Below are 21,164 nucleotides of genomic sequence, written 5' to 3' on the forward strand. Positions count from 1 at the left end.
TCTTAATATCCTTTAGCTCTAGATCCATATTTTCCTTCTTCTCCTTGAATTGATTCAGGAGATTTAGTTGAACTTTTTAAATTATTTGTTCCAAATTCTGTGTTCCCTCCTGTTTTAGTTTGCTAATGCTGCAGAATGCAAAACACCAGAGATGGATTGGCTTTTATAAAAAGGGGGTTTATTTGGTTACACAGTTACAGTCTTAAGGCCATAAAGTGTCCAAGGTAACACATCAGTAATCGGGTACCTTCACTGGAGGATGGCAAATGACGTCCGGAAAACCTCTGTTAGCTGGGAAGGCATGTGGCTGGCGTCTGCTCCAAAGTTCTGGTTTCAAAATGGCTTTCTCCCAGGACGTTCCTCTCTAGCAAGCTTGCTCCTCTTCAAAACGTCACTCACAGCTGTACTCCGTTCCATCTCCCTGAGTCAGCACGTTTATATGGCTCCACTGATCAAGGCCCACCTGAATGGGTGGGGCCATGCCTCCATGGAAATATCCCATCAGTTATCCTCTACAGTTGGGTGGGGCGCATCTCCATGCAAACAACCTAATCCAAACTTTCCAACTTAATCCCCACTATTATGTCGGCCCCACAAGATTGCATCAAAGAATATGGCTTTCTCTGGGGGACATAATACATTCAAACCAGCACACCTCCCAAGTTTTAATTTGTTCCATTGAGTGAGCCATAGCTTCCCCTTTTTAAATTATGGCTTGTAATTTTCTGCTGATGTCTGGGCATCTAATTATCTACATAATCAGATTATTTTGAGGAGTTAACCCTGAAGGTCAGTTTCTCTCTCTTGTCTAGGGTTTTATTGTCAATTGGCTTTGTGGTAAGGCTCTTCTTTGATGCCTGGTCTAACTTATACTGGACCTTTAGAGCAATCCCTGTTTAACTGTTCAGATTTTCTCAGCTCTTCTTCATCTGTTTCTTGCCTTAGATATGCAGTACCATTTTTACGATTGCACTTTTTGTACAATTTTTTTCACCTCCAGAAGAATGCTGTCTTTCCTTTGTTCCTTTTCTGGGAATCTTGTTCTGTTTGGTTTTGTGCAGAATTTTCTCCCCAGTTCCTGTGATTTGTTTATATTCTTTCCCTCATTCAGTGCCCCCGTTTTCATACACTTTTCAATTCTGGGGCCTGTCCTATCGTATAACAGTTCAGACCCCCTGCCCCCATGTTTTTTTTTCCTGTGAGACTTTTCTGCCTTTGGTTTCTTCCCTGTTAAGGTATCCATCCCATCCCGGGAAACCAAATGGGGTCAATCCAGAAAGGAGGGTCAATCCAGAAAAGTCTGTTTTGATTTTAGGTGGTTCAGCAAACAAAGACTGGATTGACTTTGTGTATTTCTTGCCAGCAGTTTTGTCACGGTCTTTTTTTTCTCTCTCTGTCTCTGTTTTTTTTTCTCCCTGGGTGTCCTTTGGTATGCAGCACCCTCAGTAGCCTGTGTTCCTCCCTGGGTCTCTGTGGACTTGGGAACCTGTGCCTGGATGTGTGTGAGTGGCAGAGGGACCCAGGCCATGTTGCCTCTGCGTGAGTCTCAACCTGCGTGGGACAAAGTGAGGGGGTGGAGTCTGAACTGGCATGTTCAGGAAGAACATCTCCTACCTGATCTTGGGGATTACTTTTCTTTTTCTTCGATTCAGCATCTGTGGAGCCCCTCTCCAGACTCTTCTCCTCCAGAGTTCCATGCAAGTGCAATTTGTCCTTTTATTAGCTGATACTGAGGGGAGACTTTTCCAGGGGATGTCTTACATTGCCATGTTGATTGCATCACCCCTTTTGTTTTTAATATAACATTTAATTTTATATTTACATAGTGAAAATTTTAATGACAGCTATGTTTGATAACCATTTCACAAAATTCCTGAGAATTTAGCAATTGGTATTCATTAGCGGGTGTGAAGTGGCTCCACTGTACTTTTACTGTTAGAGATTGGAAGCTATTGGAGGGCTTAAAGGAGTGACATTCTGTTGGACTTCTGTTTTTAACTTGATCACTTTGCTGTGCTAAGAGTAGATTGTAGGGAAGAAGGTATGGCAGCAGAGAGATAATTTAGAAGACTATATTAATAATCTAAGGGAAATATAACTGTGGCATGAAGCAGGGAGTAAGTAGCCAGTGGAGGTGATAAGAAGTGTTTATTCTTCTGAATCCAAAAGTAAGCCACTAAGGGAATTGATATTTTATAGTACCATTATTTATTAAGGTCTGGGAAGATGACTGTGCTTTTTCCCCTTACTTATCCTTTATTGCCATTGTCAGAGATGGAATATTGCTCACCTCAACCAGTATCTGACCTAAGTTGAGAAATCTTTATATTGATTGCAAGATGGCTGAAGCACAAAGGAGACTAAATGAAGTTCTGTTTGTCAAAGGGAATAATAATGGCTATCTGAATGGGATAATTCTTATTTGTAGAGGATCTACAGAGAAGATCTGCACTGAAGAATGTTTAACATCCCAGCCCCTACTCCTTAAATGCCAGTAGCACTTCCCCATACATTTCCAGTCTCTAGATCCATGCTGTTTTGGCTGAAAGCCAAAGAACTGTGGTCTTTAACAGAATATGTGATTCTTTTTCTTCTCCTGACAGTATTATGCCTACCTGTATTCTTACGTGATGCCCCAGGCCATCCGAGATATGGTAGATGAATACATCAACTGTGAGGACATTGCCATGAACTTCCTTGTCTCCCACATCACTCGGAAACCCCCTATCAAGGTGAGGGTCCTCCTAGTAATGGCACTCTGGATGCACGTGTACTTAATTTCACTTACTTTGCAGTAGTGCAGTATGTAACCATTTTATATTTCAGAGTCCTCATGTGTAAAAGTGGAATGATGATAATATCAACCTAACAGGATTGTTACTAGGGTTAAATGAGTTATTCAAACAGTGGCTTTTTTACCACCAAGGTATCAATGGATATAAATGAGAAAGTTTGGAATTTGGATGGGAAAAAATTACATCTTTATTTTCACTAATCTCTAACTGAAATTTATTATTTCCTTCATAATAACATTTGCAGTAACTGATTTGTCACTAGTAGAAATCACGATGTTTTCATATCAGATACATTTGTTGCAAGTAACTCGAAGTATTATGTTCATCACTGCTCTGAAATTATGGTAGTTATTATACCTTCTTCTAGAACACATATATTGCTATATTTTTATATGACTTGTTTCCTTTGCAAATGCATGTATTTTATGCATTTAAAAACCTTATTCTGAGAAAGCGTCCACAAGCTTCCCCAGATTGCCAAGCTGGAGTAGTGGGGTAGGGGAGTGTCCACTGTACAAAAATTAAGAATTCGTGAATTAATGAGTATAAAGCTCTAAGAACACATAAATAAGTGCTGTATAAGGTTTTTGCCCAATGCCCTCAGAGTTCTAGAAATCTGTATTTCCTGAATAGGTTTGGGCAGAATGTACCTCTTTCACAGCATACAGAAAGACCAATTCCACCACCTGTTTGTCATCCATATAGGTTCAGGCAAAAAGTTAAAGTGCCCTGATAAGGGTTAAGATAGTATCCTTGATTGTATAACTATATAGTTTTTATCGTGTGACCGTGTAATTGTGAAAACCATGTGACTGACATTCCCTTTATCCAGTGTATATGAGTAATTAAATAAAGCCAAAAATATATAAATAATAGAAGGCAATAAGAGGTATGGGATGTTTTTGGTGTTCTTTTTTATTTTTATTTTTTTTTCTTTATTCTGGAGTAATGAAAATATTCTAAAACTGTGGCAATGAATGCACAACTATATGATGATGCTGTGAGTGATTAATTGTATACTTTGGATGGATTATATGGTGTGTGAATATTTCAGTACAATTGCATTAAAAAAAAGATAGCATTAGCCTTTGCTGAAGCAGAGATTGTTAGGCCTGGTAAGGCCTTGCAACATTTAATACTAGATAATCTACTTGTCACTTCAAAATAATATTATTTGTGAATGTGCTCTGTTAGTGTTTATGTCATGGATTCACATCTGTTTTCCTTAGAAAGGTCAGCAAACTAATTAAAGCCTTATTTTCATTAGTGTAAAAAAGGCATATTATTTAATTTTATAAAACAATGTTTATATTCAGGGATGTCATTAGTGCCATATATAAATAATACTTGGGTACATGGCTCATTTTTCTTACATTTTGAATGTAAGATCTAGACTGAGTGATTAACCACTCGTATGTATAATAACTAAAATCATGTCTTTAGTGGTAAACAGAGTGGTAACTAGAGGACACTGTTTCTGTGCAACAATGCATAACAGAGAGATATAGAAAAGCATTTGGGGGTCTTATGCATCTATTTACATCTCCTCAAACCTTTTCCCAAGTATGGTGTAGGGTTACAACTTAACTCCTGATTACCCCATAGTTTTTTTTTTATTACTGAGATTTCTGCTAAAGCCTCACAAAAGAAGAATAATTAACAAATTATTGCATCAGACTTTTTTCTTTTCTCATTGGGAATGGTAATAGTAACAATTATTTATATATAAAATAGTTCATTTTCAGGGATAGTGGTAGATCTGATATTGAATAATGAAAAGTGTATTTCTTTGTAAATTTTAAGGTAGGGAGGCAGAGGTTTTAGAAATGGGTGAAATTTTCTTTTCTTACTTTGTCCTTTATTACATAGTCAGATACTGGACTTTAGTCAAGATGTATGCCTCTTTTTATGCCTCCCTGGTAGATCAGAAAATATTACTGCATGAAAATTTAAAGTGTCTAAGTGATTAAGTATCTAATAATAGCATTAGTCACTGGAAAACACAGATATGATGAATTTTTCTTCTTCATTACAATGTATTTGCCTACTATATTATTTGGCCAGTGTTTTGTTAACTAAACCATCTCTTCAGTGTAGAGAGAGAGGTGGAAATAATTTGGCCATTGTATGCATGGTTCTTAACAAGTGAAAACATCAAAAATAAGTATTCTCTGTGAATTTTCTCAGTCTTATTGGCATACAGTAAGACTTCGATTTAAATTGGGATACTTTTTAAAATCAAAGGCTCAATAAATTAAGAATGTCTTCAAATTGAGTTAATTCCTTCAAATGCTGTGTCTTATTATTTACTTCATAGTATAGGACCAGTTTGAACTAAATATTTTTTAAACTTAATTTTAATAGTATCAGGTATATATAGTTTATGTTAAAAATATATTCAAAAATAGCAAAAAAAATTTTTCTGTATTAAATATCTTAAATTTTCACTGTCAGACTCTTCTCTTCCTTGCTACAATTAGGAAGGTTTGACTCTTTTATACGATTAGCAGTTGATATCTTGATATTGTAACATTATTGATTAAATAAAGAACAAGGAATTAATGTATTATTTCCTTGAATGAGGTATTGCTATTTTTGAAAGGAGAAAGATCTAGAAAGTATAGGCTTTATTCAGGATAAATGATTAAAGCTCCCATAGAAAGCATTGAGAACATAAATGGCTTGGGTGGTAAGGAAGTAAAGAGAAGAAATGTAGGTAAACATCTATATTCTCTGTTGTAGTATAAGTACTGAACATGGACCAAAGATTGTCTGTGCTGTTAACTAAGCATAACACTAATATTCTCTTAGTCAGATGAGTCACCTGTAATGTTTCCATGTGAAGATGATTCACAGTAATGGCTAAGTAAATGTTCAAATTGTTCATTTATATTTAGTTGTTACTTCATTCTTTTTCATTTCTTTTTTCATTTTTTTTGTATCTTTTAGAAGGTATTACAGTACTATATATACTTTAGAAATGTATTGGGGATTCAGCCTCAATAATTACTGATGGGTTACAGGATTTAAAATATTTGGAAACCAATAACTTTTTCTGCCATCTAGAGTCTTTTGCAAGTTAAGGGCTTTACTCCTGAGGTTAGATGCTGATATCTGGGATAAGGAGGAAGATTTTTAGGTAGAGGGGGACAAAGTAAGATGCTGGATGTAGATGCTGTTTAATAATATTCTTATCTAAATTATTGGCTTACATTTCCTATGTTAGTGAGAGCTGGTGGGAATGGTAATAACTCATTGTTGACTGTAAACCTGAAGGGTTCTATGAGTGCTGCCAGTGGGTGAGAGGGAGAAATGAAGAGACTGGTGAAATTCTTGAGAAAGAACCTGTAGAAGTTATGACTTCCCCATAGTTTTGGTTCTGAGGTGCACTGCAACTTGGAACACTAACCTTTGTTCACCTCTCAGTTCAAAGTCTGGAGACCCTGATTTTGATGGCTAACGTTGGCCATATGAAGTGAATACTCTTTAGCTGTAAATTATGATACGAACTACTAAATTAAAATTTTTTTTCTCAATTTATAATTTAAAAAATAGTTGGGAAAGACAGAGATGTATTCTGAAAGAAAAACCTTTTGGTGTATTTCCTTTGGGTCTCTGGATTCCTGTCTGTGGTGATTGCTTTTTGTATGATTCTGGCAGTATGATGGACCAGGTAACCTAAAAATCTATTCACTATAAATAGCTAGAAGTGCTGGATAGCATATAACAAACGCCCCCCTCCCTCCACCAATGTGTAGTTAGGCTTATAAAAAAATAAGAGAATTGCCAGGAGCCAGAAAGAAAGGAGGAACTAAAAATCAGTGTGGTGAGCATATGAGCTGTCATTCTGGCCACCCCGAGTGGGAGTGCTATCACTTAGTCATCTAGAGGCTTAGTTTTTATCACCCATGTGAAAAAGAATGAGGAGCCTTTGGGCCTATTAAAGGCAGGGAATTGGAACTGAGATCTTGTATCTACTCACTGCTCCAGGAAGATGACCAGTAACTTATGTATTTAAATCTGAGTTCTGGAAAGTAGGAAGGAAAGTGTACAAATTGAGGATTTTTAAACTTGAGCTTGAGCCTCCATGAGTTTGCAGTCTCTTATGCTATATGAAACTTAGACCTAGCTAATGATATCCTTTGGCTAGCTGGCAGACATTCCTTCACCTTAGGCCACATAGAATACCAATGGATAAGCCTCATTGAAGATGAGCTTCCAATCCCAAATTACCAGTCACATGAGGACACAGTTGATCATGAGCAAGAATCAGCAGATGTGGCAAACAGTAAGGTTAATAATTTTCCAAGAATTTCAGGAAATAAAAATCACTGGATAGACTGCAAAATAAGTAGGTTTAAAGGGACTAAAATAATAAACTACAGAATTGAAAACAGAAAAAAGCAGTAATTCACTAAGAAAAAAGAACAAGCAGATTTGGAAGACCTAAATAGAATCACTGGAAATGAAAATTATAGCAATTACAATCTCAGTAAATAGGATGAAAAGATCAGACATAGCTAAAGAGAAGATTAATGAACTAGAAGATAAATGTGAAGAAATTACCTGAGAAAATATCAGAGATATAAAGAGATAGTAAGAGAGAAGTTAAGAAACATGGAGGGTATAAGGAGAAGGTTCAACATAAAATCATGACAGTACAAGACGGGGAGAATCGAAATAGTGGAGGAGAGGCAATTTTGAAAAATATGATGTGAGAATATTTCAGAATTGATTAAAGACATTAATACCACAGCAAAGATTATACTTAATGATGAAACTTTTGAAAATTCCCATTCAACTGTTTAACAAGACAGTGTTATCCACTGAATAAATGGACATATGAGACCATATACATATTCATGGATGGGAAGAATGTATGATTAGGATTGTAGTGCTCCCCAAATCTAAAAATTTAATGTAACTTTGATCAAAATCCTATTAGGATATTTTGTTTGGTTTAAGTTGGTTTTGTATGGAACTTGAGAAGCAGATTCTAAAATATATATTGCACAAGGCAAGAATAGCCAATACACTGGTGAAGTAGTAGTATTAGTAGTATGTGGACTTACCTTATCAGAAATCATGACATATACTAAAACTACATTATTTAGACCATGTGATATTGGCAAAGAGATAAACAAATAGGCCATTCGAGCAAAGTAGAGTCACATACTAGACCCATGCATATATGGAAACCTGATATATGATGGAGGTGACATTTACACATTTGTGCTGGGACAGTTGGATATCCATATGGATACACAAAATAAATTGCAGGTATTTTAATGAACTAAATGTGAATTAAAAACTTTAAAACCTCAAACAAAACTAGAAGTGTAGGGAATATCTTTGTGACCATAGCCAAAGAGAAATATAAGAAACAAAAAGTTCAAAATATAGAGGAAAAGATTAATTGGTTGGAACACAAATAAAATTAAAAAATGTATTCCCATATTCCATATTTGAAAAAACAAGCCACAGACTAGGATAGTTACAATGCCTACAAATGACAAAAATTAATACCTAGAATAAAGATTTGCAAATAAATAAGAAACAAAACTCAACAGACAAATTAATAAAGTATATAAAAAAGCAGTTTTAGGGGATCTAAATGACTAATAAACATATGGAAAAGTTGCTCAACTTCAGTAATAATCAAGGAAATGTAAGTTAAAACAACGGGATACGATTTTACACCCATCAGATGGGCAAAAATGAAAGTCTGATAGTACCAATTGTTAGTAAGGAAGGGTAGAAATTGAAACTGTTATATAGTCCTGGTGGTTGTACATTGATGTACATCTCTATTTTGAAGAAAATTTGGTATTATCAAGTGTAATTGAAAATGAATCATACTCCATGACATAGCAGGAGAGGCATAGGAGGTAGGAGGTACACAAAGTATCAGTTCTATTTGTAATATTTTATTTCTTTATTTAAAAAAAGGGAGAAAAATATATACTCTGGAAAAAAGGCAAAATGTTATTTGACAAAACTTGGTATATATTTGTTATTTTCTTCATTTTTTAACATAGCATTTCATTTATATATTTCAAACCAGCAGTAGCAAATATTTCATACATATATGAATATATGGAATATATGTTAGTACATTTAATACACATATATAATTCTTTAAACACATGTCCATATACTCAATACTCAGAATAAGCAAGTATAACATTATCGGTACCCACCACATTGTGTATGCACTTCCATAATCCTGTTCCGCTCCTTCTCTCAGTAGGTAACCATTAATCTGATTTTTGTTATAAAAATTCCCTTCCCCATCCCCCTTTAAAAAAAAAAGTTTTCAATGCGCCATAGCCCACTGTCATAAATACTCTCCTGCATAGTCTTCTAATTTTAGGTTTTGCCCTTTTTTATTTAAATCATTAATCTTTCTGGAAGTGATTTTGTGTATGGCATGAGATAACGATCTGATTCCAGTTTTTTTCTTACATGGATAACCAGTTTTCATTGCACCACTTTGTTCATCCATGCTTTAGTGAGCTGTGGTATTCTGTCAGTAATTAGGCATGTGTACATCCATTCTTTATTTTGTTCTGTAGGCCCATTTGTTTGTCCATAAGCCATGTGCCGTGTACCTCACATTCAGTTTCCCCTTTTATTTATTATTTTTTTCCTTTTTTTTTTATTATTGTGAACTTTAGCATATATACATAACAGTGATAATTTTCAATGTATGATATCACAAGTAGTTACAAAGCAAATCTCAAAGAATATCATGGGTCACAGTTCTACAACTTCAGCCATTTCCTTTTTTGTAAAATATGATTTACGTATAGAAAGGTGTCATCTTTTGATGCACAGCTCAACAAGTTTCCCCTTTTATTAACATCTTATGTTAACAGGCATACCTCATTTTATTGTACTTCACTTTACTGCACGTCGCAGATTTTGCGTGTTTTACAAATTGAAGGTTTGTGGCATAGAGCAAGTTTATTAGTGCCGTTTTTCCAACAGCATGTGCTTACTTTGTGTCTGTGTTACATTTTAATTAAGGTATGTACATTTTTTTTAGACATAATGCTGTTGCACATTTAACAGACTACTGTATACTATAAACATAACTTTTATAGGCACTAGGAACCCCCCCAAAATTAGTGTGACTTGCTTTCTTGTGATATTTGTCTTATTGAATTGGTCTGGAATCGCACCTGCAATATCTCCAAGGTAGTATGTCTGTATAGTACATTTATCACAATTAATGAACCAGTATTGATACATTATTATTACCAAAGTCCATACTTTATTCAGATTTTTTACCCAGTGTCCTTTTTCTGTTCCAAGGTCAATCTTGAATTTTATATAAATGGAATTGTACAGTATCTCTTCTCCAGGTGTCTTGGGCCTTTTCAGGACACGCGAGTAACAAATTCCAGCTCCAGGCACAACCAGCTTGTGGTCAGAAATTCTCAGAGGTGGCTTTTCCACCTTCGCCTAAAGCTAACACTGAGAAGGAAACATTTCTTTACCATCTTGTCTTTGTAGGGCTTCTTCCAACCCATGCAGCCTTTTGTTGACTAGATCACTTTTCGGGGTCCCAGGGTTTCAAAAAGTATCCAGTCTGACTTCCCATACATCCACACCTGTTGCCTTCCTCAACCCTGTTAAAAACCAAAGCTCCTGGCCATCTAACTGAATTCAGGCTTTTTCATTATTTTGACCTCTTTGGATTTCCTTCACTCTATTGCAAGCTCAGCCACAAAGTTAAAGAGATGTTTTACATATTTTATCCTGCATTTTCATTTGTTCTGTACTGAAGGTTTTTTTAAAAATGCTATTTGGTTTGCCACATTGTTTGAATGTTATATTATTCTTCATACTTTTCTAATTGCTTGAAATTTCCTAATAATAAAGTTGACAGCTTTTTTAATGGATGTATAGTATTTTATAATTATTTAGTCCCCTTCTGATGGATACTTTTCCAATGTTTTGCTGTTAAAAACACTGCTGTTATACAACTTTGTACCTCCATCTTGGTGTACAACCAAGACAAATGTAGATGTAGAATTACTGAGACAAACAACAAAAAACATTTTAAGGCTGTTGGTATTAAGTATAGCCATGTTTTGGTTTCCTTGGCTGCTCAAGCAAATTCCATGCAGTGGGTTGGCTTAAGCAATGGGAATTTATTAGCTCATGATTTTGAGGCTAGGAAAGAATTGAAATCAAGTAATCAAGGCAATGCTTTCTTCCTGAAGACTGGCATCTGGGGCTGGCTGCTGATCTTGGTCCTGGCCACCTCTGTCACATGGCAGTGTCCCTAGCTGCCTCTCCTGGCCTCACCCTTCTCTTCCAGGTTCTGTTGACCTTCAGCTTTTTGCTTTCTGTGGCTTTTTTTCTATCTGTCTGAACTTGGTTCTGCTTATAAAGGAGTCCAGTAGTAGGATTAAGACCCATCCTGATTGTATTGGGCCACACCTTAACTGGAGTAACCTCATCAAAAGGTCCTACTTACAATGGATTCACACCCTTAAAAATGGAGTAAATTTAAGAACATGTTTTTCAGGGGTAAATAACTCCGAGACACCACAGGCCCTTTTGAAAGAATACTGTTAATGTTTTAGCTGTATGCCTGGAAGAGGTAAATCCCTGGGCTGAAGATCTGTTTCTGCCCATACTCACTCTGCGTGTGAATGTAGTCACTTGGTCTCTCTGTCCTCACTGTGGAAGTGGGAGAATTCACTTGGTTAAGCTGCAGTTTCTGCCAGTATTAGTACCTGCGATTCTCACGCTGTAATCTTTCTTTATTCCCAGGTGACCTCACGGTGGACTTTTCGATGCCCAGGATGCCCTCAGGCCCTGTCCCATGATGACTCCCACTTTCATGAGCGGCACAAATGTATAAACTTTTTTGTCAAGGTGTATGGCTATATGCCCCTACTGTACACTCAATTCAGGGTGGACTCTGTGCTCTTCAAGACCCGCCTCCCCCACGACAAGACCAAGTGCTTCAAGTTCATCTAGTGTATTGTGAGTTCTGGGGAGAGGATGGGCAGAGTGAGGGAATGGCTCCTAAGGTTCTAGGCATTGAAGGACCTTGGGAGTATCCATTGGGTATGTGGCCCAGACCCTAGCTAGGAGAGGCGGCAGGAAGAGTGGGAAGGAAGTAGCTGCCTTTATCTTGAAGTCAGCCACACTGGGCTTACGCAGATTCTGAACTGCTCCCACTGGAATCCTGGTCTGGAGATGCTGTGGTTCCCTATACAGGGCACTGACTGATAGCTTACACTGAGGACCATGGCGACTCTGGATAGTTACTTAGTTCATATGCCCAGGACAGCTGGTTTGTGATTCTTAAATTCAATAACAACAATTCAACTATTATTATTATTTAAAAAAAGAAAATGTTTCAGATTTGCCATTCAAAGCTTATTTATATATATGTGTGTGTGTCTGTGTGTAGGTATACATATATTTGTATATGTGTGTATATAAATGCATATGTGTATACACACACGTACATATACATACATATATATATATATATACACACACATATATATGGAGGGGTGAGGGTAGAGTTTGAAATTTTGCCTATCTCAGTAAGTTGCTAAGTGAGGGACCCACCAGGTTCCTTATGTTTTATATTTCTGCAGAGATGGATCCTGGCCTAATGTTACCTGGCTTATCTTTAAAGAGTCTCTCCCATCCTCCCCAGGGGTGTCTATGTGCAGAAACAAGAAAGGGATGGACTTGGCTCTCTTAGAGTGTATTGGACAGTTTAAGAGCTGTTATGTTCCTTTCCCGTTTCTGTTGCCATTTAGCAATCTGTAACTCATAACCTCCTTTCATCGGAATCTGCGGGGAGGACTTGCACCTTTGGGAGCAGCTGAGTGTCCTTTTGCTGTATTTGGTGGTTTTTAAGGATTCATCTTTAGGTTATTCTTGTCTGGGTACTTCTGCTCTCCTACTTGCTTTCTTATTCGGAGGGAAAGAATGAGGAGGAAAAGAATGAGGAAGGAGTAAAGCTTGAAGCCAGCACTCCCAGATAGCTTTTATTTTGGTCTTGCCCTCTTGTTTAAAAACGTGCTTTGGCTTCAGGCTTTCCTGAAGTGTTCTTTCTTAGATAAGACAGGAAATCTGGCAGGTTGCTCTTCCAGGTGTAGTCTGAAGTGGTTTGAGGGTTGGTCTACTCTCTGGGCTAGAACAGAGGATCTTCACCCGGCTGGCCGGGAAATCTTTACAGCAAGGTACCTGCCTTGGGATTAATACCTTGGTGAAATTCACCTTCTCCTCCACCTTTGTCTAGATCTACAATGTATGTTACCTATATATTTTTTGGACTCCTAATGTCAGGTTGTCTCCAGGGCCCCCTGAGGTTTGTTACATGCTAGAAAAATGTGGGAGGATATGATTTGCTATATAAGTTGAAATCAGTCTTTTAACTTAATAGGTATTAACACCCCACAAACGTTCCACTTCCCAATTAAATATCTCTTCTCTGGGCTGAAACTGAAGTAAGGCTTTTTTTTTTTTTTTTTTGGTGTTGCTGATGGCAGGGGAATGAGGAAGGAGTTAATGGCATTTGTTAGGGATTTAGCCCATAACTTCTAGCATTTTTTCATACCTCCCCTTCTTTAAGTGAAGTTGAGTATACAAGATTTCCAGCAGCTGAACAGAAAGCTCAGGTCTGTCCTGGTCATGCACATGCCTTAAGCCAGTTCTGTCTTCCCTAGACCTTGACACCCTGTGCTTCTATTTCTTGAGGGTACATTTAACTTACTGTACCAAATAGGAACTCTTGAAGCATCATTTTGAAGCCAGGCTCTTTTTCTGTAGCTGCTACCCAACTGTAGGGCTAGCTTGACTTAAGGAAATTTTCCTCATCAGCATATAGGAACAAGGCTGCTTCTAGTACTTAACGTCTCTTCAAAGATTCCCACTGGCATTTTCTTGTGGCCCTTCTGCCTTGAGGCAACAACCTAGACATTTGTTTATGCAGAGGGGTCCAAACTCCCTGCATCCTAACTTTCTAGTTACTTTTTCCTTGACTTCTGACTTTCTTCTTTTTGGCAGTAGCCACTTTCCCTCTGGGAAGCCAAAGAGTGTGGTGTCTTGAGCTATATATGTGGCTGCTATTTTATTTTAATGTAATGAGCTCATAAATTTTCTTTCAGTGGTATCTGGTGAGAAAGGATCAGTCTGTATGTTAGGTCTCCCTTATGTACAGCCAGATTGTTGGGTCCCTGGATATTATGGGTAAATCCATAAATAGCAAATGGTTTGAGATTATGGGTAACATAAAGGTGTGCTGCAGAGAGGGTTATGAGGACAGAGCTTCCAATAAGGATAACCCTATTTGTGCCTGAAAGGAACACCGTCACGAAGGATTTGTAATAGCAGGTTCTAGTGGCCATTGATACTCTTAAAGGAAACTCCAGAGTGGTCAGTCAGACTTTGCATGTTGCTTGTTAGATAGGTGCTTCTGAAGAATGACTGCTGTGACTGCCACTTTTTGCAAGGTTGACTAGGGAGAAGCCCAGTACCATCTTAGAATGCCTTTGATGTGGATAAACATTGGAAATGTAGACATCACCTACACCTAAATGTAACTAAGCTCTGTAGACCCACATGGATTTTGTTGGCTGTACACTGGGGAGAAGAAAACTTGTTCCCTAATCTTTGCTTCCAGGGCCCAGGCACGTTCTTGTTCTCTAGTTCACTGGTTTGCTTTTTACCATGAGAATCATCTGCCTAAGTGATAACCTCCCCAAGGTGCTCATCATGCCATGCTGAGCTCTTATGCCCCTGGCAGTGGTTCTGAGTCTGGTCTGGACTGTACCTTAAGCCATGGCCTGCTCAGTGAGTCGTGGGGTCCTGTCCAGGAGGACTGGAGTAATGCCTATCCAATAGCTGCCTGGAGTGTGTGTTCAGGGAGTTCTTAGTTTGAAATGATAGTATTTTGAAGGGGGAAGTTCTTTGATATCTATGCCATATTCATCCACCCACACTTTTTTCAATCATGAGCACAATGGTCTTGTGTTGGATTTTTGTAAAAAAATAAAATAAATGGAGACTTTAACTCAAGCAGCTTGGAATATTTTTTTGATTTTTCTCAGCAGAGCAGAGAGTGATGTGAGAGAAGGTACCTGCCTGATCCTAGGTACCCACCATTGCCTGGCCAGACTGGGACCACTTGCGGCATGAGACTGTTGGCTGTATGATTTGGTCCTTGGAGCAGCCTGTGTACTTGACCCTAGGTGATGCTGTGAATGTGCATGAACTGGACACAAGCAGCCTTACCTGCATCCATTTCTGGGACTAGTTATTTTGACTAGATAGAGAAGAACTTAGGTGTCATTTAATGGATTTAAATGGAATGTGGGATGGCATATGACACATAAGATGCAAACTATTTTTTATGGTAACTTTAAAAATATGTGTGTGGGTGTGGGTGGTGCGGTGGTGGGGAGCTAGAGTATGCATGTGTTTCCAGTCAGAGAAGAGGTCTGTACTGGTCCTATTTGGTCTGTAGGTTATTTCATGCAGCTCTCTAAAAGCCCTTGCATCTAGTTGATGCTTCAAAACTGTCTGAGCTCTATCTTTTTGGTGTCCTTGGTCCTAGGACTTCTGATTGGCTATAAGATCTGAGACATCCTAAGGGAGAGAGCACTGAGTCATGAGCTTTAGAGGAAATGTATGGAGATGGGAAAAGAGGATGGAAAGCAAGAGAAAAGCTGAATTGGAGTGGCTCTTCTGGGCTCTGCAGTTGAGAGTTAGGTTCTCACTGACAGTCCTACGAATGCAGTGGGACCTAATGGTCAAGTGTTACTCCTAAGTTAGGGTTGACAGTTGATCAGGTTCCTGTGTTGCTAAGTTTGCAGATAAATGTTAAATAGAGAGGAAATTCCTACTTTGTATGGAGGTTTTGGTTGCCAGCCTCCTATTTTTTCCATCTCCCAGTGTGTGCTGGGATCAGAGAGACTTCAGTTGTATGAGGCTGTAGTAAATAAGCATCCTTCTATACACAGATTTAACACATCTACTTAGATTCTACTCCTGTCTAGTTCCAGTTTGGACTTAACAAGGTAAGCCAACAAGGGAAATGTTAGCTGTTGATAGTATTGTTACTTAAGTTGAAGGTTCCACAATATTTACAAAACTGTGGTTAAGAAGGGCAGTGCCTTGGTTAAGGATGTGGGCTCTAGAGTTAGTAAGTGGGCTGAAATCCTGGGTCTTCCATTAAACTGAGGTTGGGAGCAAGGTATCTATTTTAAGCTTTAATCTCATCTATAAAATGGCAAAAATAGCGCCTATCTCTTAAAAGATAGGTTGAAAGTTAAATAACATAGGAAATGTAAAGAATTTAAGCCCACTGTTTGGCACACAATAAAAATTAACTCAGCAAAGTTATTGGGTATTTACAAATACTGTAAACCTATTTTTGGCTCTCTCTGCATTCCGTTTGTTTTAAATGCCACCTCATTGTTTTAAGACTCAGATGAAGAATCACCTTCTGGAAACCTTCCTTTCTCTGAAGTCACTGCTTGCCCCCTGCCCCATCTCGTATTATAGCTGTCCTTTACCTCTTTCTTTTACCACACCATGCAACATACTGGTTTATTGCACTCTGCTTCCCATGTGAGATTGTAAGCCTGTGAGACTAGAGAATAACAGTTGTTTAGTAGTTTTTTGATGAATGAATGATTTGACAAAAATACTAAAGAAGGCCACATAGAAATCATAGCTGCTAACAAACTGAATAGTAGTTGGTACTGTAATGCTCTCAAAATATAGCTATTGTGATATTAATAGATATTTAAAGGAATCCTGGCAAACAATGGATAAGAAGTCTTATACCCGCCATGCTTTATATTTATAACTTTGTTGACAAAGAGGAATAAGAGTGCCAAGAAGAATTAAAGTCACAGAATGGATTCTAGGAGAGGCCATTAAAGTAGGGTAGGAGACTTTGCTCTAGGGCCAGGTTTGGTTTGCTATTCAATTTAATTTGTTTCTTGACCTGTTTTAATATTTTACCTTTCTCCATTTGTCTTTAGATTTGTAAAAGGGTGCACATCCTGGCCATATGGTAGGGTTGCCAAGTTAGAATTTAAATTCTATTTATCTGTTTTTCCCCAACATTTTCTTGTGGAAATTGTCAAACATACAGCAAAGTTGAAAGAATTTTTATAATATAAACCAGTATACCTATCGCTGGTAACCATTAACATTTTACTATACTTTCATTATAGCTCTCCATCTATTCATCCCTCTATCTATCCTTTTATCCACCCTATTTTGGGTGCATTTCAAAGTAAATTACATGAATAAACCTCCTTCTAAATACATAAGCATGCATAAGCATGCATATCATTAAGTAGAAGTCAAAATTTATTTCTGTATTTTTTAATGTAAAATTTAACTGTACATTCTTGACTTTTGACATGCATACACCTGTATAACCCAAACCTCTATCAAGATATGGCCCATTACCGCCAACCCAGAAAGTTCCCTTACACTCCTTCACTAATCCCCACTTCCACCCTTCAGAGATAACTTTTAATTTTTTTCTACTTTGGATTAGTTTTCCTTGGTCTAGAATTTCATATAAATGGTATAATACAATTTTTACTCTTTTGTGTAAAGCTTCTAGAAACTCAGCATAATGTTTTTGAAATTCATACATTGTTGTAGCATGTATTAGTAATTGTTCCTTTTTATTGCTGAATAGTATTCCCTTGTATGTATATAACAAAATTTGTCCAGTCTATTGATAGGCACCTGGGCTTTGTCACAGTTTTGGGTTTTTATGCATAAAGCTGCTATAGATATTCTTTTTCAAGTCTTTGTGGACATAAATTTTTATTTCTTATTTCCACACAGGAGAGGAATTGTTAGGTGATATGATAGGTATATATCTATGTTTAGTTTTATAAGAAAATGCCAGACATTTCTCCAAAGTGATTGTACTGTTTTGTACTCCCACCAATAATATAAATGTTCTGTTGTTCCACATCCTCACAAATGTATGGTGGGGTCAGTCTTTTTCATTTTAGCCATTCTGGTGGATGTGTAATGGTATCTTGTGGTTTTAATTTGCATTTCCCTGATGACTAATGATGTTAAGTGCTTTTCCATATGCTTATGCAATTTATATATACAGTCGATTCTCATTATTTGTGGTAGTTATGTTCTATAAAGTTGCTGCGAACACTGAATTAGTGAATACCAAATCACTGTTCCTAGGGGAAATAGAGGGTTAGGTTTCTGCAAGCCTTTGGTCACATTTTCATCAACTGATCAGTATACAATCTTGTTTTATGTGTGTTTCTGTTTAAAGACACCTTATTTAAAATATATATATATTTTAGCCTTCTTGTGCTAAGGGATGCAGCACTTCAGCTCTCTGCTTGGGGGCCATTTTAAATCACCAACACAAAACAAAAAATATAAAGACCTAAATGTACCATGATAGACACTTGTTTATAGTAATGAGCTCACTGAAACAAGGCAGAGTGTCATCTTGTTCAACTTCAGCTGGAAATGTGTTTAGTGGCTCACATTTTTGTCCACTGCATATGTCCATGAATGACCATGCAAGTATTATGAGTATGGATTTGGAGGTTACAAATAAACTTTAGTGAGTAGGCAAATTCACAAATGCGTAGTCTGTGAATAATGAGGATTGACTATTTCCTTTGTGAAGTGTTTGTACAAATCTTTTGGCTGCTTTTAAAATCCTGGGTTGTCTTTTTGTTGTTGAGTTACAGAATTCTTAATTCTGGATATTAGTCCTTTGTCAGATACATGTTTTGTGAGTATTTCCCCCCCAACTTTATGGCTTGCATATCTATTTTCTTTATGGAATCTTCTGATGAATGCAAGCTTTTAATTTTGATAAGGTCTAATTTATAATTTTCTTTGGGTTATTACTTTCTGTAACCTAAGAAACCTGTGCCTGTCCCAAGTCATGAAGATATTTTCCTGTTTTCCATGAAAGGATTTGTGGTGTTTAGTTTTACATGTAGGTCTGTGATCCATCTCAATATTTGTGTATGGTGTGTGATAGGGGTCAGGGTTCTTTTTTTTTTTTCTCCCCATATGGATAACTAGTAATTTTAGCACCACTTGTTAAAAGACTCCTTTCCCTATTTGCTTTGAAGCTTTTGTTGACAATCTAATGACTGTGTAAGTGTGATTCTGTTTCTGAGCTCTGTTATACTGATTTGTCAATCCTTGTGCCAGTACCATATTGTTAAGATTAAATGTAGTTTTATAGTTAGTCTTGAAATAAAGTAGTGTAAGTCCACTAACTCTGTTCATCTTTTTCAAGATTGCTTTGGGAATCATCATTGCTTTGTATTTCTATCTAAACTTCAGAATCAGTTTTTCAGTTTATTTTTAAAACACCTACTGGGATTCTTACTGGGATTGCATTGAATCTGTAGCTCATTGGGAAAGTCAACATGTTCACAATATTGAGTCTTCTAATCCATGGGCATAATATAGCTTTACATTTATTTAGGTGTTCTTTAATTTCTATCAACAGTGTTCTGAAATTTTTAGTGTAGAAACCTTACGCATCTTTTGATAAAATTATTCCTAAATATTTTATGTGTTTTGATGTGAATGGAATTGCTTTTTAAAAAATTTTATTTTCCAATTACTTATTGCTAGAATATAAAACAAGAGTTGATATTTGTAATTAACCTTGTATTTTGCAATCTTGCTAATTTCACTTACACTAGTAGTTGTTTTGTATATTTCTTAGGATTTTTCTATAAACAGTCTTGCCATCTGCAGATAGAAGGTTTTATTTCTTTCCCAGCTTTATGCTTTTTTCCTTTTTTCTTACCTTATTGCAGTGACTAGGACTTCTGGTACAATGTTGAATAGAAGTGTGGAGAAGCATCCTTGCCTTGTTCTTGCTCTTTGAGGAAAAGCTTTACTATTTCACATAGCTGTAGGTTTTTTGTAGATGCCCTTTATTAGATTAAGGAAGTTCCCTTCTGTTCCTACCCTGCTGAATTTTTAGACAATTGGATGTTGAATTTTGTCAAATGCTTTTTCTGTATCTATTGAAATGATCATATGGTTTTCCTCCTTTATTTTGCTATTATATTGAATTATTGGTTGGTTTTTCAAATGTTTAATTATCTGTACATTCTGGGAATAAACCCTACTTGGTTTTGTTTTTTTTTTAATCCAATTTTATTGAGATTATTCACATACCATACAATCATCCAATGTGCACAATCAATTGCCCATGGTACAATCAAACAGAAAAGAAATAAAAACAATAAAGAAAATGCAAATCCTCCCATACCCTAACCCCACCCCCTCCATTACAGACTCATGGTATTGGTATAGTACATCTGTTACTGTTGATGAAAGAATGGTAAAATACTACTAACTGTAGTACATAGTTTGCAATAGGTATATTTTTCCCTATATACCCCTCTATTATTAACTTCTAGTTATAGTGTTATACATTTGTCCTAGTTCATGAAATAGATTTCTAATATTTGTACAATTAATCACATTGTCCACCACAAGATTCAGTGTTTTATACATTCCTATATTTAACCTTCAACTTTCCTTCTAGTGATGTACATGACTCTAAGCTTCCCCTTTCCACCACATTCACATACCATTCAGCACTGTTATTCTCACAATAACATGCTACTGTCACCTCTGTCCATTTCCAAACACTTAAGTTCAACCTAGTTAAACATTCTGTTCATTATATGCAACTGCCCCCCCTTTCTTTATCCTCATTCTATATCCTGGTAACTTAAAATTTCATGTCTATGAGTCTACATATTATAATTAGGTCGTATCAGTGAGACCACACAGTATTTGTCATTTTGTGTCTGACTTATTTCACTCAATATAGGGCCCTCAGGGTTTCATCATCATCCCATTTTTTTGGTTTGTTTTTTGTTTTTAAGATGTTTTTGTTCACCCATCATACATTCTGTCATTAGTAAACCATCGATGGTTCCCTGTATAATCACGTATTTATGCATTCACTGCCATCACCACTGTCTATATAAGGACATCTCCGTTTCTTCCACAAAGGAGGAGGAAGAGTCAAAGAAGGTAGAGCCACAAAACAAAAAGAAAAAGATAAAAAAATGATGGCTAAAAAGCAACAAAAGGAAAGATAGAATTAAACTAAAGCACAATAAAAGACACAATATCACCAATGCCAAGAGTCCCATACCCCTCTCTTATAGGCATTTAGCTTTGGTATATTGCCTTTGTTACAGTGAGGGAAGCACAGTACAATGTTTCTATTAACTCTAGTCTCTAGTTTGCATTGATTGTATTTTTCCCCCAATACCACCCTATTTTTAACACCTTGCAAGATTGACACTCATTTGTTCTCCC

At 36.8% G+C, this 21,164-nt stretch overlaps 1 protein-coding gene across 5 annotated transcripts in view; it reads left to right on the forward strand.

Annotated features, from left to right (window-relative positions):
- The window catches only part of EXTL3 (exostosin like glycosyltransferase 3), a 199,125-nt gene that overhangs the window by 159,438 nt on the left and 18,523 nt on the right, over window positions 1-21,164 (forward strand). For 2 of the 5 annotated variants that reach the window (XR_005213359.1, XR_005213358.1), the window contains exons 6-7: window positions 2,604-2,732; window positions 11,583-11,798. Coding sequence is in view for 3 of the 5 variants with exons in the window: in XM_037813158.1 (XP_037669086.1) it covers window positions 2,604-2,732; window positions 11,583-11,792 (339 nt within the window). In the remaining 2 variants the exon portion in view is untranslated. Of the gene's footprint in view, window positions 1-2,603; window positions 2,733-11,582; window positions 12,227-14,890; window positions 19,085-21,164 lie in introns of those variants that run through there. The other 3 variants (XM_037813159.1, XM_037813157.1, XM_037813158.1) reach the window with 2 other exon arrangements.

This window comes from Choloepus didactylus, chromosome 20 (genome assembly GCF_015220235.1).
Source record: "Choloepus didactylus isolate mChoDid1 chromosome 20, mChoDid1.pri, whole genome shotgun sequence".
In the NCBI taxonomy this organism is placed as follows: Eukaryota; Metazoa; Chordata; class Mammalia; order Pilosa; family Megalonychidae; genus Choloepus; species Choloepus didactylus.